General features: G+C 42.3%; 1 protein-coding gene across 1 annotated transcript in view; it reads left to right on the forward strand.

Moving 5' to 3' along the window:
* Positions 1-12,611, forward strand: part of RFTN1 (raftlin, lipid raft linker 1) — a 96,298-nt gene extending 83,687 nt beyond the window's left edge. The window contains exons 8-10 of the mRNA XM_083825120.1: positions 5,285-5,388; positions 6,776-6,857; positions 10,214-12,611. Coding sequence (XP_083681246.1) covers positions 5,285-5,388; positions 6,776-6,857; positions 10,214-10,606 — 579 coding nt within the window. The 3' untranslated portion in view covers positions 10,607-12,611. The remainder of the gene's footprint in view (positions 1-5,284; positions 5,389-6,775; positions 6,858-10,213) is intronic.
* Positions 12,612-17,198: the final 4,587 nt, after the last annotated feature.

The following is a 17,198-nucleotide window of genomic DNA, read 5'->3' on the forward strand; positions in this document are numbered from 1 at the left end:
GGGACGCACGCAACCCTGCAAGTTAGAAACGGGCATTTTTCAAGGTCTCCTCCCCCGTTGACTGGACCTGGGGCTGTGGAGGGTTTGTTCTTTGGCTGCGTTTCTTGCTTGGAAATAGGTTATTAGTTTCATAAGGGTGAAGTGGTGCACAAAGACTTTTTGCAGAAGCCAAAGGCTGTCTGAGAATAAGGTATAACTGAGGGAAATTACACCGGGGAAGCTGTGTGGAGGAGACTAAGCTGTGTGTGGTAAGGCAACCTGGATTATACAGGTTCTCAGATAGTGGGTTGGTTTTTTTGCTTATTTTGGCTTGTTTTTTGGTCCAAAACCAGTTGAAGGATAAATGGAAAAAATAGCACTCACCTAAAGATATAGCGCACAAATGTTGCAGGAATTGGGAAACTAAAAATACCAGAGCTATTTAAGAAAACGTATTAATGGACTGCTAAATCATATTTATTTCTTGTGCTCCGTGGCCAATTATGTGGAATTGTCCTGTCATGTGGATGCTCCCTGTGCAATATTAAGATTAACACATTTCATAAGATGTTTCCACGCTTCCTTTGAGGGGAACGCGCTGTGTCAATACATTCACCTCAAGGAGCTTTTGCTACCTGTCCTCTGCTTTTATAAATGCAAAACAGTGCTGCTACACAAATGTGCAGGCAATATCAGGAGTACTCAAACGTTTATTTTTACGAGTTTATACACATGGAGGGTTTTTTGTTTTTTTTTTGACACGGAGACAGATGTAAATACTGCTCGGCAGTGCATGTGTGTACTGAAATTGGGATTGGGTACCTCTGAATCTCAGAAAAACTGCCTCAACAGGACGCTACCCAGTGTAGTATTGAAGCCTCATCATACTCTCAAAAATAGTTCACTGTGCATGAATTCACATATAACAAGTAGTCATTAATAAGAAGTCTAAAGTACATATACCTGGGATAATGAGCAAAAGACTGCCCATAGATTGATTTATTCTTGTTTTTTGTTTTGCTTGTTTTGTTGTTGTGGGGTTTTTTTTTGTTGTGTTTTTGGTTTGGTTTGGTTTGGTTGGGGGGGGGGCGATTGTTTTCCTACGGCACTGTGCTGTAAAGCTGGCGGACTTCTCACTGCACGTCTGCTAACAAGGTTCTGTGATACATTACACGTTGAAATTTAGAAGGAGCACAATACTAGAAGAGTGTAGTCCAACATTTATTGCTGAAACATTTGTGGAACTTCTCTTTTGCTTGCAATAAATGGTTTTAATGGATCGATAGTGTTACATTATTACGAGAAATTCTTTTATGGAACAAGTTTGAAAAAGGAATGGAGAAATCATTTGCCAATTTGGAGCTTGGACTTAGTCTCCTTGTCTCCTTCCTTACCTTCACCAATCCCTCTTCCTTCCTGCAGTGAAATAGCAAAAGCTGTGGCTCTGGCGGCAGTGGAGCCACTGCTCTCTGTTGTGTTTTTGTAAGGAACTGGGATGCCACGCACTGTCTGTTTTCCCCCACAACGAGTAGGTTGCTGCTCGCAAAGCGGCCGCGTTTCTCACTTCCCATCCTCTTTGCCATCTGTCCATAGACCTTAGCGTGCAGTCTGTTAGGATTTGCTCATAAAGGTTTTTATTAAGATTTATTTAATGGGATTTTCAATCTTCCACTCTTTAATCCACGCTGGAAAAAAATATTAAATAGTGACAATCCATAGCTGCCTTGTAACTAAATCACATTCACTTAACCCAGAAAAGAATGATTTCTAATGAACTTTTTTCAGTCTCAGAAGAGCTTAGTAGTTGTCGTGTTTATTATCTTGCTGTGGTTAAAATTGCCGCAGTAGGGGGGAAAAAAGAAAAGAAAAAATGTTAATGCCGTTGTTTGTGTGGCTTGCCCTAGATATTATCTTCATCATTTTTTAATCATATTTTTTATTCTTTTCTAATGAGCAAAAGCTTCTGTGAAAGGAAAAAAAAATCCTGAAAACACACAATACAACTATAAATAAAATGAATTCTTTTCATGTGGTGTAAGTCAAGGGAAAAACCTAGCTCAATATGCTCTGGCTTCTTGACACTCAAGGTGTGATCAGAGATTACTTATCATCTACAGGAGAGTGGGAAGCAAGTTAATTAAAATTTTCCACCCTCTCACTGAATGAAATGTCTCCCGGTTTGAGGCACATTATTTGAACACTTCTTTTTCAGTAGAGAGAGCCTTGGCATCTACTTTCTGCTCCTGGTGGTTTTCAGACCCGAATCTGTAAGGTAGAAAGAGCACGGAAATTTCCTCTTACGAAACCGTGTGCTTGAAATTACCACCATCTGAAATAATAGTAGATAAAACAATTTTAATACTGTATTAAATATAAAATAAACATGAGGTGTTTCTTTTCCTCTGCTCCCAGCCCCCAGTATATTGTTATTTAGGAGCATTTTTGCCCAGGAAAGCATTTAGTATGACACCAGTCCTTTGTCTAGCTGTCCTGAGGTCTGTATAACCACCATGACTCCTGCTGGTAGGCGAATTCTGGTTGTGGGATGGGATTACGGCTGCTGATTCAGGAGGGGGGACGGATAATTCATTTCTTGTGGTTTTAAAGCTGCAATTACCTGTATTTGCAAGGAAGGAGCTAGAAGCCCGTATTAATTACACCTGTTTATTCAGGAGCGACTCTTTCTCTTGTCTGTCACCTACAAACGAAGGCAATTATTAGGAGGAGTTCATTCCCCCAGGGACCTGGGAAGAGGTGCAGTGCTGGACTCCACCAAAGCGTCGTGCAGTTGGTGAGGGCTTGTTAAAGGGCCTGTGGAGCTCGGAGGAGGTGTGTACCTCTGCATAATGTACACACATCCTTCCTCCAAGCAGTCCATCATGCAAATCGTGGTGTCAGCCACCAGCCCATACAAAAAGCAATAAACCACCTTCTTGTAGCAGTCGCACAGCACTCTTTCAACAGATTTTTTTCTCCCTTTTCCATATTTTCTTTTTATTTTCTTTGAGCTTAATCGACTTAATCTCCGATAACTTTACACTTTTGGATGTGATTTACCTTCTCTTTTCCCTTCTGCAGCACTGGCACTGTGCAATGCAACCTCATCTGCTGCAGCTGGTGCTTAATCCTGACAGGTCAGACAGGTCCGCCCGCAGCCCTGCCTCGCCTCTCAGAGCCTGCAGGGACCCCGGGCTGCGGCAGGAGCGACAGCACATCCCTGAGACAAGCTGGCTTCTGCAGCAGCCAAATGAACTCTGCGTGGTGCCCACGTCCTTCCTCGTTGCCATAATCTTTGTCTGTTTTTTGACGTGTTTGTTGGGCATCCTGATGTATAGGAGAAGGGTCTCCTTGGTAATCACTGACCTTAGGCAATGAATTCAAAATAGAAGTCCTCTTTGCAACACAGGAACTTGCTCGGGGCACAAGCAAGGTCTGCCTTGCCAGTCTTTCCTGACCTGCTGTTCTTACGCTCCCTAAATGAGTGAGCTCCCTCTGGTTTTTCATTTACAAACACTGTTTGACAGGGATAGGTCAGATCCTATTACGTGTCCTTCCAGGTGCCTCGTGGTGGGCTGGTGATGCCGGGTGCTCTGACCTTATTCTTAATGCTCCAATTTTCATCTGCGTTTTTGGAAGGCGTTGTTGACCAACCTGATAAATCTCAGTGTGTGATTAATCTGTTTTTGAGTTGTTAGCTATTAAAGGCATCTAGATATGTCATCATTTTCTGCACTACCCTTGAAATCTCTATTTTAAAAAACAGTTGTGGAGAGAGGGGAGGGCAAGGAGGAAAATGGGAGTCTGGACGGACTCTGGATCCACCACAATCACAGCTATGTGATCCGTCCTGATCACTTCAGAGGAAAGGAGTCAGAGGCCACATGATATTGCTCCCCTCTTGCAGGACATCTCTTTCCTCACCTGGAGTTAGCAGTGCTGGTCTGTACATGCTGATATAGTAAAGTAGCTGTAAAAAGTCCCTGAAAGCCTCTGCACAGAAATCAGAGGTGACATTAGTTGAGTGCTCTCTTGCAGGCACTTTCCGGGGTAGATTTTTCAAATGTTCTCCTTTTTAAGCAGGAGTGGTAGAGCTTCTTCAGCTATTTGCAACCAAGATCAGGTTTTGAATAGGTATGGTCAGGCAGTTATTCAGTTATGAAGACATCAAGTGACCTGTAGTACATGCATTAGAAGAAAGGAATAGCAGAGGCTGGAAATCACCCAAATACTTTGAAATCCTAAAGCAGGATTTGGATTAATTCTGTTCAAATGACTATTTGTGCAGAATAAATGGATTTTTTTTTTTTTTGGAAGAGCTCTGATTAACATTGAGGAAAGTATTGTGCTTTACCCAGTGTTGAGAATTGGCAATTAAAACTCCTTGCGTGCACGTGAAACCAGTGCAAGCGCTTGAGCTTTCTGGCCAATCCAACTGTTATTGTGATGGAATATAGCTGGATTTGTAGAGGCCAGTGGTAGCCACTTGTCTGCTTTGCATTTATTAAAAACCAGTAAATGTGCTGCAGCATCTATTCGCTAAATTAGTGGAAGTCTTGGCAATTAGACACCTCACTGGAGCAATCTTTGTTGAAATCACCAGTCGTTCTCTATGTGTGAATTGCAGGCTTTGCCGTTTATTAGAAGGAGCATTAGCAAGACTCTGTCGTGTGGATCTGTGACTAAAGCCAGACTTCTACACAGAACGGCAATGTTTTCGGTCTCGCCCACGGATTTCCTGATTCAAAATAACAAGGAGGCGATGTGTGCTCCTGGGCGATAAAAGGAACAGACGTGCACTTACGTTTTGTTTCTGTTGTTGTTGGCCATTCTGGCCATGCTCTTGATGCACCATTACAGTGTCACCTAACAGATCTCAGGACAGATCTTCAGGATTTACTTTAGCTTAGACGAGTGCAGAATCTGGGCAAAGCCGCATTGCCTTTATCTTCTTGAATATCTTTTTGCCTGGGAGGAGATAATTGATAAAATACAATGAGTTTGTCTTCTGCAGATCCGGAAACATAGAAAGCTTTATGGATGATTTAGGCACTATTAAAAAAAAAATCACAGATGTTTACCATTTTAAGGAAATTCATTTAACACTTGGGATGAACTGGTGGTTGGTCCTGTGCCTCACGTTTTCCTTCCTGCGTAGCAGAACGTGCAAAATGATTCACTTCAACACAAAACCCCCCTCCCCCTCACAGAAAACCTACGTGCATTTTTTTTTTAATTATTATTATTTTTGTCACAATGACTGTCACGCTCCAAGCGATGATGTTAACCGTTGATTTTTCTTTCCTAGGGAGCCGAGGTGCAGACAGACTACGTTCCACTGCTGAACTCCCTTGCCATGTACGGCTGGCAGCTGACGTGTGTGCTTCCTACTCCAATTGTGAAGACAAACAGGTAGGGAGGGGGGCGAGCACTGCTTTTCGGCCGTGAAGGCACTGTCTGTGCACCACAAGCAGTTCTCCGTGCAGAGATTTCCTTGCCTGCACACAATAGCTACCCTCGCAAACCTGCAGCTGTTCGCTGGGTTTCCTGAGCATCACAAGCCACAGAGGGCAGGAAGCACATGTCTGGTGGGCAAAATAATGCAGCATGGCCCTGTGGTTTCTGCACTTATTTTCTGGGTATTAGCTTTGCCTCTGTGTAAAAAAAAAGATACCCCGGAACTGGATCTCCTAAAAGCTCCACTTAGAGCAGAACCAAAACCTGCGGTTCGGTTTGTAGTGAGATGTTGCCAATTTGAAGAAAATTTATTTTATTCTTAATCAGTATCTGTCTAATGCTGCTGGTGTACACAGTCTAGCTGAGCAGAACCATGTGAGACGAGTACATCATTACTCTAGTAGCTTTGTTTGCATATATAATCGCTGTGGGGTCTACTTTGCTGTTACTAATATTTGGAGCTTTTAGACATAAATGAAAGTCACTTAAGAATACTCTTCATAATGGTGGTGAAAAACAGTCGGCCTGCTTGTTAATCACAAAGATGAAACATTCTGGATCTAAACTAATCAGGAATATATTTATATATAAACCAATATGATCGCTCATTATTTTTTATCTTAAAAAATTAAAAATATGCCCAGTTCTTTATGAGATATAGATGAAGACTGTTTCAACACATAAAAGCCTAAAAAGTAGAGGCCATCTGTGCTGGTGGAAAAATAGGATTTAAGTCTTTCATGTATGTTTAAATATAGGAATGAATGAAAAATCATAATTACGATTTTTAAGCCTCCCTTAAAGGCATGTTTATATATATATATATATTTTTTTTTTTCTGCTGGCTTTTTGTGTCCCATTTCTAACTTGAGTGACACGGGTCAGGTTGACAGCGCAGAAGGCACCCAAATCCAGCTGCAGGTGGCATTTGCTTGTGCCTCCTGCCTTGCTGCACACCTGTAGGGGCGTGCAAAGCCCCATCCAGGATGTGTGCCCCACAAGGGAGGGAGGGAGCCCTCCTGTGTCACTGAGACTCTGCTAAGCACACGCACCTTGGGACTCAGGTTTCTTGCTTTTTCTGCGCAACAATTTATTCTGGTTACACTCTAATGCTAAAACATTCAGCAAAGTTATGTCACAGACTATCAGGCTCACCAGTCAATCTTCCTCCCCCAGAATACCAGGCTGCTCAAAGACACTGGGGACAGGCAATGTTTAGGTCATTCTTCATTTTGTTCTTCTTTGACCTGCAGAAATAAATGACTGAGATGGATTTTCACTTTGAACGGTGCTGCATGTGGATTTAATTCATTCTCAGGAGTGTGCATTTGTTTCTTTTCAGGGAAGGGAATTTATCTACAAAGCAAATTGTATTTCTTCAGAGACCTTCTTTGCCCCAGAAAGCAAAGAAGAAAGAATCCAAGGTAAATAACCTTATGTTCCTGGTTTCTTTGTGTTTTGTTGGCAGAATTTTAATATTGTAATTGATTTCCCATAGAAGTAAAAATGGCCTATTCAACATTTCTGTGATAAAGAGGCCTGGTAAACAGTAGCAAGACACAAGGAATTGAACTGTTTAAATGAAAGAAAATGCTCAGATGATGTGGAAGCTCTTGTATTTCATTCTCTGTTGAACTCATGGCAGCAGAACAGAGGTAGATTTCTCTTTACAGCTCTGTCATAAACCTGCATACGTGACTTAACAATTCTCTGCCCATATGCACTGACTTGCAAGGTGGAACTGGTACAACTGTCTCTCACCCATTCCCTGGCTTTTCTATTTAAATTGTTCTCTTTCTTGCTACACATTTTGATAGAGCCTAGCACAGTGCAGGCCTGATCGTGGCTAATGTTTCGATCTAGTGCTAGAGGGTTAACAAATCCTGCTAGAATGTAAGCAAAAAAGTCCCCTGCATCCACCTAAATGATCAGAGAAGGTAGCTGACAGCTAACAATGCACATCTGTGGATACACATACGTATTCACATTTCCCTTTTTGAAAGTGTAGCTGTGGGAACCCCTGCCCAAACCTGTCAGGCTGTACAGCTGAGGAGGAAATACAAGGACTGCCTTAAATTGGAAACTGGGCAAGTGCTGACCTTCCGATCGTGTTTGAATTTGCCTTGCCCTTTCAGCATAGAAGGGAGTGAACGGAAAGCCAGGTGAAGTGTGGAAAAGATCTCCAAAACCAAGTGATGAAAAGGTTGCTAATACAGCCTCAGTTTTTTCTAGCTCTGTGCAACTGCCTGAGTGTTGGCTAGCCAAATGTCATCAGAAGGACTGGTGTGCTCGAGGCCCTGCCGAAGCTTAGCTGGAGCAGGATATTGGGATTGCTAAGCGGAGCTGAGCACTAAGAGCATTTTACCCAGTGGTTTGGGTAACTACAGATAGTTTTCATCTAAAAAGCCATGGATTGGAGCCTGGTTCTGTGAAAGTCACCTTTTAGGTACAGTGGAGAACAGGAAACTATTTGAACTGACCGAAGTAGGAGAGAACTGCTGGGAGTATGGCTGTGATTTAGGATTTACCCTCTCGTTAGTGAAGCTGGAGCCAAATTACACTGTGAACTTGCTACAAAGCCCGTCTTTCCCGTTTCTTCTCTTTGTTTTCAAGTGATTAAAGGGATGTTGGGATAAGGGTTGGGGTGCCCATACTCGGTCATTCTTTTACTACCACTTTGTGTGGTTTGAATTGAAGGGGCGGGAAGCTGTAATCAATTGTAAGCCTTCGAATAGAGAAAACAGTATGATGCTATTTTCTTGCATTGTAATAACAAATGCATGCCATCCAGATGACTCAATAATTTGCTTACATTTTTTCATTCGGGGATGTAAAAACTTATTTAACAACGTTTGGTTGACAAAACAAAGGATTCACTTGTTGGCAGTATTAAATATACAGACACACTTGAGGGCAAAAATTACTAGCATGCATTTTCAGCCTAAAGGTCAAGGAAAATAGGGCACATTGGTTATAATTATATAGATATTTCTGAGACTTGGCCAACGTCTGTAAATGGCTGTTATGAGTCACTTCAAAGACACCAAGCTTAGCATTTGATTAAGTTGCTGAATATTCTGCACATGTAACATCACAAGCTCTCAGGGTTTTTTTCAGCTTAGGTAGGGCATGTCTAAAATGTTTGTAGATAACCACTTTGTGGAGGGAAATACACTGATGAGATTAAAAGGATGTTGCAGTGTTGGAAACTGATCCATCCTATCTGTGCTTACCAACCCGCTGCTGTTCAGTTTAGCCACGTGAACAGGAAAGAAAACGTGCAAGGATTGGTAGAACTTCTTTTTCTCTCTGGTAAGACACAAGTACTCTTCTTGGTGCAATATTCAACTGATGATGAGGTAATCATGTTCATTTACTTCATTAAAAAGTGGTGCTTATTTCAGCAGAAACTAGCTGTATACATTTTTTTTTTGGTGAAATACAGTGCATATACCTGAATAACTACATATACATATGCAGAATCTCCTACAGTTTGATCTTTATCATGTTCAGGGCTCTGATCTTGTCTTCTGTCAGAGAGAGCTTTTGAGTTACAAAGGAGCTGTGGGTGTCCAGCACTTCTGCAAATCAAAGAGGAAAACACTCAGGTGTCTGTGAATTTTAAACAATTGAGCTCCAGAACTGAGAAGTTATCTTTCACTTAAATACCATTACAATTTATAGAAAAAGGAAAGAAAGCTTCCTCTAAGTTAAACCAAGAATCTTGTGAAAGCCAGTTTCTTTCATTTTCTTATTATTTTATTTAATACTACCTTCTGACAAGCAGCAGGAAAGAGCGTTGCTCCGTCTTTGCAATCTAATAAACTTAATGGGCTTTGAACTGCTTTGTGCTTAAGGAATAAATAGCTAAATCAAACATTTATGAATGTAAATTGTTCTCTTGACCAACTTTGACACAGCCACGGTCGCAGGGGAAAAAACAGCTTTTTGATTTGTGACATAAGGAAAATACTGAGCACTTCCTCCTAACCCATCCCTGAATTTGCCTCAGCATGGACGCCCCTGGTGAAATGGCCGTGCGTGTCCACATGGACTTAGCGTGCTGTAGGATGGCTCAGCTGTGGCTTGGAACCTGGTCTGCCTTTTCTTGAGAAGTCATTTTTTTTTCTGACGAATGAAGCCTGTGTATTAATGACATATTTGTCAGACTCTGCTTATGTTAGACCAGTTAAGTCAGTATTTCAAGGTTTCTAGGTACGGCTGTTTTGTTTTCTTTCAATAGTAGTTAAAACACTGTTTTAACAGCTGTGGCAAGTCTTGTGGCAAATGCTGCAAGAGACAGTATTGTATTGTCTCTTCAAAAAGCAGAGTATTTTACTGTTTGGGTATAGTTTTGGATACAGTGCCAGTTCCCCTGTTAGCCTGGTGGAGGAAGACGGAATAATACCACATAACTGCTTCCTCTGTCAGCACTTGTGCAGCTTTCCAGACCTGCTTTCCACGCAGTGCACACTGTCTGCCAGGATGCCCTGGGCCCCAATGATGAAATATCTTTTAGAAAGGAACCTACTGGGTACATAAAACAGCAGAAGCAGAATGTGTAACAGTCTCTTTTCTCTGTGCAATAGGTGCATACATGTAGGCACAAATGATCTTAAGGCCGTCTGATTTAGTCACGCAATTTTTTTCATCTTAGGTCTTTTTGGGCAGGCTAACTTTGAATTAAAACTAAATAACAAAAACATTTCTACTCAGGAAAGCAAACGTCAGCTTGAGATTATTTCAAGTGGCCCTTAACATTTGCACCTCTTATTTGTAGTTTCACTGGAGGTTCTCCAAAGATGACATGCACAACAAACAAATGAAGAAATCTGTGAAGGCCAAGCTGAGCAGCGGGGAGAAGCAGACGTCGGAGAAGCAGGAATTCGAAGTCACGGAGAACACAAGAAACTTAGAAGCGCAAATCTCAGCAGCAGCAAGGCCTGACCCAGAGCAGCAGCTGGGTGACGTGATAGACTTGGGAGATGAGGTAGGCGGCAGCAACGACAGAGGTACCCATCACGATGGGGCATTGTCGGAGGAAACGTGTCTCGCTGGCTGCGATACCCATGAAGACGGCGCCGGGGTGTGCGAGGAGCAGGGAGTGGCGGGGCAGGACTGCGCTCCCGGGAGCGAGGGGGCAGGACTGGATGCGGACTCTTGCTGTGAGTAAAAGACCGAGTTTTCAGGAATCCTGTGAGTTGCTGATACTTTGCCAAGACAAAAGAACAGATTTCGCTAATTGCCATCACTAACTCCATTGCTCAATTCAGCGTTTCTTTGGCATTGTACTTATTTTGCCCCTTTGCATACTGCTGTCTCGATGTTTTAACTACACGGGGCTTTCTAACCCACAGAAATTAATGCCAAAATTCCATCCACTTTACAGAGTGGGAAAGGCCCTACTCCATCTTCTAAAGGTACACTTGAAATTGAAAAGTAGGGACAGAGATATACTCGGGTTTTTCTGTGACTGACCGTAGCAAAATAGGTTTGTATCTAGTTCAAGGCGAACGTTCCACTGGCTCAGATTTTACTCTGTAATATTTTCTTGTCCACGTATCTTAGCTGGAGAAGTTACTGTGCCATATGTTATTTTGTCATTAAGCTTGTAGTGTCATGAAAACGGTATTTGGGCTTAAACAGGCTGAAATCGGAAGGCTTAGATACGAAGGCCGTATCTGTATTTATCTCAAACAGCATATTTACCGATGATACTCTCTTCTGAATTTTATTAACTCTTGCAGATCTTCAAGCAATAAGCAAATCATATACCTATTTTAGGCACACTGGGTAAACAAGCCACATGATACACTTGTGTGAGGCAGATGACTCCAATATAAAATGACATTTCCTATTCCCGTTGCTTACGTTCTCTTTGCCAATCAAGTTCAGCAATAGTTGTGGGGGTTTTGGAAGACAGAAAAGCAGATAAAATGGCAAAGCTGGTTAAGAGTAGTTTCAGTGGCTCTTCACTAAAATAGGAATTAGATGTCACCATCTGCCCCTTCCATGTGATTTTCCCCAACTTCCTCATTGCTATGAAATATGTTGTGGGAAAGAACTAAAATGATACACAAATAGCAGGGGTCAGTGGCCTACACGTGTCACTAAATGACCTTACGGAATACAAATACCTTAATAGAGTTCTGTTTTGTTTTGTTTTAATACAAGTAACCATATTTTGGGACCTAACAGAATTCTGTAACATTACCAACATTTTTATGTTTGGAGCTATGTTAAAATATTTACAAGTGAATGTACATGTGTAATATAATTTCTGTACCAATATTCTCCAAGCACTTCAGTGTTCTTAAAAATGTAGGAACTAGTTGTTTCTCTCTTCTTTACCACCTTGATCCCTATTCAGAAGTGGTCACGCAATCTGCTAAAAAAGGTGAGAAATATATTCTGAATTTCCCTGTTCATATTTTTTTTTTGAAGCAAAAGCTTTGTAAGTGATTTGTTGCTTTTTCCCTGGACTGATTTCTGCCTGATAATTTTCCTTACTCTTCTAACCAAAATGCTGTACAACAGAAGAACCGTGTTCTGCATCAAATGCACACCTAGCGTGGTTCAAAAGCCTCTTCCATGCCTTAAAATTGTACAGTTGGCAGAACACTGCAGAGAAGGGAAAAATCACGCCATTTTGAATAGTCATTTAATTGGGATGATGGCACTCAAACCATTCCATTTCATACCTACAAAGTACTGTAATATTTTTTTCATCGATTGACTGAAGAGTATTTATTTTGAATTCTGTGGTTTAACCACAGGACTGTAAGTAAATTCAGTTTCTGGCGGTATTTTTCAATTATTTCATTCTGTGTCTTGATATTAGGCTGAAGTTCCAGTAACGTCAAAACTTTGTTATTTCAGTTGTTCCACATAAAGACAAGGTCTCTGCTCTGGACAGTTTAAAGTAGCTGTCTGCAAATTTTACTATCATAGGATACTTCTACTGATGGTTTCTGTTTTAAGGACTAGCTTTATATTAACCTTGTTTAAAAAAATCCTGTATTTAATGAACATTTTACTCGCAAAAAGTGTTGCAACAGAGTGAACTTTGCAAATACTTTTGAATAGCGAAAGCATTTATTGGATTGCAATTCGACCTCTTTTGGATCCCAACTGCTTACAAAACTGAAGAGAAATAAAGTTCATGAGGAGCTTTTCTATTTGTGGTAATTGCTCAACTGCCAGTTGTTTGTCCCCAAAAGGAGGAACTTGGGGTCTCGGCGCGATGTTGAAGTTCCTAACTTCAGAGTTAGCTGTAGTCACTGAGTGCTACGACTTCTTGGTTTCTTGGTTTTCTGTCACCGGCCTGGCAGGGCACATAGGCTCTGTGAGGAGGTTTCCTTGTCTGATACCAAACTCTGTTCCTGTACCTGCCGGAGCGGCTTAGGGTTGGGCAGGTTTGACAAGAAAATTGCTGGTTTTCAGTTTAAAAAGGGCGAACTGTTTTGGTTTTATACTCATGTAATCAATTCCAATTGTGACTCTGAATGAGTCTGAGTTAGTTTGGCTCTCCGGAGTTGTGCATGTACCTTCACCGTGCCCCCATCTCAAGTCAACGTGTGAGCTTAGCTCACCGTGCAGCCATGATACAGGCGTGAGGAGGGCTGCAAAGGCGGCCTGGGGGTACAGCAGTGATCTGTTAACGTGTTTTTTACATCTTGGCCTTCTTTGCCATTTTAGGCTTGAAAAAGCACGACCACCACAGTGGCCAAGGAAATGAAGGCAAGCAGTCGGCACCTTATTTGAAGCCTGAACAGAGAAGGGAAATGGCTAGGCCAGAGCTTAACTCCCGTGTCTGCAAACCTGGCCAGCAGTGGAGGGGCTGTATGTGGGAGAGGCTGAAAGGGACGTTTGGCTGCGGAGCCACTGCCTCTACCTGGAGCTTGCAGGGAAGGGGCAGGACTCTACTGACCTCTGCCAGCGAAGCCACAGCTCCTCCGAGCACCCAGCTCCCTCGCAGGCTCTGTCACCCCCAGCAGGCGGCAGGGCGAGAAGCCAGGCCCCTTCCTTCGCCATGGAGACCAACTCTTTTAAGCCCAAGCTGTGCTTTTCCCAAGCTAGACAGAGCCTCCCAGTGCCTCCTGCAAGGGAAGGAGACACCGGCGAGTGCTGCCTGCACACCCCGGGTTGGAGCCTGGGGGCGGCGGTACGGTGCGACACACGTGTGGGCTGGTGAGTGACCATGAAGCGCTACAGCACAGGCAGGTGGCTCGCTGGTGTGTTTTAACATGTTTTAACGCTTCCTTGTGAGACCACAGAACTCACAGGTGCAGACCAGTCGCAGGAGTTGCCTCTCGAAGGAAGAGCACGCAGGTTAAGCTGGCAGGAGGAGGCGGTGGTGCTTAGAGCAAGCGGGCCTCTGAACGAGACAAGTGTCAGAGAGGATGGGTTCCAAGGGCACACAGACAACTTAGGAAACGTAAAGGCTGAATGAAGATGGAACAGAGGATGGAACAGGCTAAATTAAGTGAAGGATGGGAAAGGGATTGCTGAAACAATCCCTTGATTTTGAAATCAAGAATATTGAAATTGATACAATTGGATATTGAAACCAGCACCAGGGGGTCAGGATACAGGGGTTGAAGGTGGGTTGAAAGTCCAAAATGTGCAGGTGTCAAAATAGTTTATGTGAAGTTTAAGAGAGGCCAAACGCACAGAAGTTGTATCTGGCGCTTCATCTTGCATAATTTCTTTAATTGGTCTGTGTACTTGCAAACAATTTCATTGAAATCATAGCGCACAGTTGCTTTCACATACGCATGGAAATGAAGCTAGAAATGAAGCAGAAAACAATATACAATATACATTGTTGGTTTTATTTTTTTCTTAATTTGGCTCCTATATCATCCTCAGTTTCTGAGGTGAGCATGTGGAGACTCTGCTTTTTCACTGTAGTTTCTGTGACTCGGTACGTTTGCCTCAGGGAGCCAATTATAGGGCAGAAATAAAGCACTTTTCGATTTTCATGCAGGATTTTCATCATCCTGTAACTGAAAAGCATAAGAAGAGCAGATACTAATTTCTTGCCAATAAATGCTTCTCAAAGGCATGAAGAGTGCTGGCTAACAATACCAACGCACCTATGAATTAAGAGTTGTATCCAAGGTTGTCAGTGGAAACGTGCTTCAGGATTTAAAAGGCTATCCTCGCAAAAGCCTTCATCAGCAGAAAGGTGCCTGTGGTGCTCAATGTGGCAGCTGACTCTAATCAGTACCTTACCTATACACTGAAGGGCTGGAAGAAAAGGCTTTCAATGTAAGTGCTTTCTTTTATTCCCTCTAAAAGCACCCTACTAACTAAAATGATGTAATAACGGAATAGTCACTATTTTCCAGTTAATTAATGCAAATCCAATAGGAATGCTTCATATTCGTTGTATCAGACGAGCACACAGCGAACTGCTAAAGTAAATGTCACAAGAGGACAAAAACGATTCAGCCCAATGAAGCTGTAACACCAGGTAACTCACAGACCACCTCACGAAGTTTAAATCTAAGTGTGGAGATGAACGCACACCTCATTCTACCATTTTTTCTCAGGAAAGTAACCGTTAGTCTACTTTTTCTGCTTAAGTCTTTCCGTAGATGATAGCACAAACATGAGATGAATAAACATTTTTCTCAAATGATATATTACGATTTGACAGTGTGAAGAGAATGTTTCGCCAACTCAGTAGCTTCAGAACAGCAGGGGTTGCTTTCTGTTTCCTTCAGCCTAGAGTAGCATCACATTTATTTAATTATTTGTACAGCGTATGTTTATATAGGTTAATTAATTTTCCTTTTTTTTTTTCTGCTTCAATTATGACGGAGTAGGATCTAATAAAAGGCTTTTAAGGTGAAACCGATGTTTCACTACAAGACCATTAAATCCTAGAAAGAAGAGACTTCTCAGGTATTTTTGTGTCAACAGGAAAAAGCTATGGCGGCAGGGGATGCTGACATTTATTACCGTTATATGCATTATGGAGCTAAGATATTCAGGGCCTTTTGGCAGGATAACTTCGAGGTAAGAAAAGAACTTCTTGTTAACAGTAACTGAGGCGATTGGTACGGCAGGGTGTGTGTGTGTGTGTGTGTATGTATCACCTTTGCTGTAGAGGGGAGCGTGGGTGAGTTTTTAATACCCCTACACAAGCGGGTGAAACCGTACGATTAGAGAGATGTGTCTTTGCCCCACAGCTCTCCGTCTGAGTGTAACCGGGGATGACAGAAAGAGGTTAGAGGGAATGAGGATGATTACAGAAGCAAAGGGCTTTGAGATGCCTTTTGTTAAATGGCCATTTTGGTGCGTGTCTGAGGAGTGGTTTATGAAAGAGATGTCGTTTGGGCTGAAGAAAGCATGTGCATTAAGGGAAATAAAGGGTAAAGCAGTTTATAATACACTTAATAACTTCAAAGTCATAAGGAAAATAACATATAAAGGTTTCTCAGAATCTTTTTATCATTACACTGGTAAAACACAGAGGAACCTCGCTGGGTTTTTGTTTTAGGGCACCACACTTCCCAAGAGCCCCGTTTATTGCACTTTTCTAGGGAAAAACCCTGCTTCCTTCAAGCATCAAGCTCTGACCTGTCAGTTGTGATCTTCATGAACACAATACCCCTTGGTTTTATTCTTTGTGACAAGCACACTGTCCTATTTACATTCCGGAGTGACTGAACAAGGAACCGTTCCTTGAAATAGGGGAACTCAGAAAGAATCCTTCCCCTCGTTTCAGTAGGAGGGAATCTGATGGGACATTCCCCCTGGGCTGCAGGGACTGCTGAGGGGACAAGCGACTGCAGCTTGCGTATAGTGCTGTAAGGTATCGAAGCACAAGCATATGAGCCTGCGCTCACCAGGAGATGCAGACTTGCAAGCAAACCCCCAACACGGTGCTGTTCCCCAAAAGCCTAGCCTGAGACAGATCTTTAAGATCCGTAATGCACTATTCACCTCTTCACAATCGAACGTGCAGCCTTGTTTCCTTAAGTTCTGTTTGTTCTGAACTGCAGGAAGCCCAGCTTTCCTCCTTTGAAACTCACTTTGCTAAAACCTCTAGGATTATTTGAGTTAGTTGTCTGTTCAATCAACTTTGCAACAATTACCACACGTACCAGCACTATTCTCCTGCTGCATTCAAAGCAAGGGCCAGGAGGTTCCTTGTTCGGCTGTCTCACTATTTTCTGAGGACGAGATGAGTGCAGATGGGGCAGGAGGCATCCTACAACCTGTAAAATGTATCTGAGACTGATGAAAGAGGTTAACAGTGCCAAGACTCGGCAGACTGAAGCTGAAACAATTTCTTGGGAGAAAACTACAGCTGGGCTGGTGATAGGCCTTTTTACCCAAGTACCAAGAAGGGATCCTTGAAAAGTTACTTGACACCAACAGTGCTGTTCCAGGCTGAAAACCAGGTGATGGGATCAGCATATTTGCAACCTCACTTTAAGGCAAACTACAGGGCTGTTGATGGCAGGAAGCTTGCTGCATTATCTATTTGACCACTCTCTGAAATATTTAGCTCAAGGAAAAGAACCACTAACAAAGAGGAGGCCTCATCTGTTTCAGATTTTAAAATAATCCAATATTACTTAGTATTTGTAGTAATTTAAATGTTCCTTTTTTGAGGTCTTCAGGTATAGACTGGGAATCTACCACTTAAGGATTTGAACTGTCTGTACGGATAATTAATTCTCTCTCATTATAGCTTTTTAAATTATTATTTTCAACATTTCTATGATGAGATTTTCTACAAGCTGGGG

The sequence above is a fragment of the Anser anser genome (assembly GCF_964211835.1).
Source record: "Anser anser genome assembly, chromosome: 2".
Classification (NCBI taxonomy): domain Eukaryota; kingdom Metazoa; phylum Chordata; class Aves; order Anseriformes; family Anatidae; genus Anser; species Anser anser.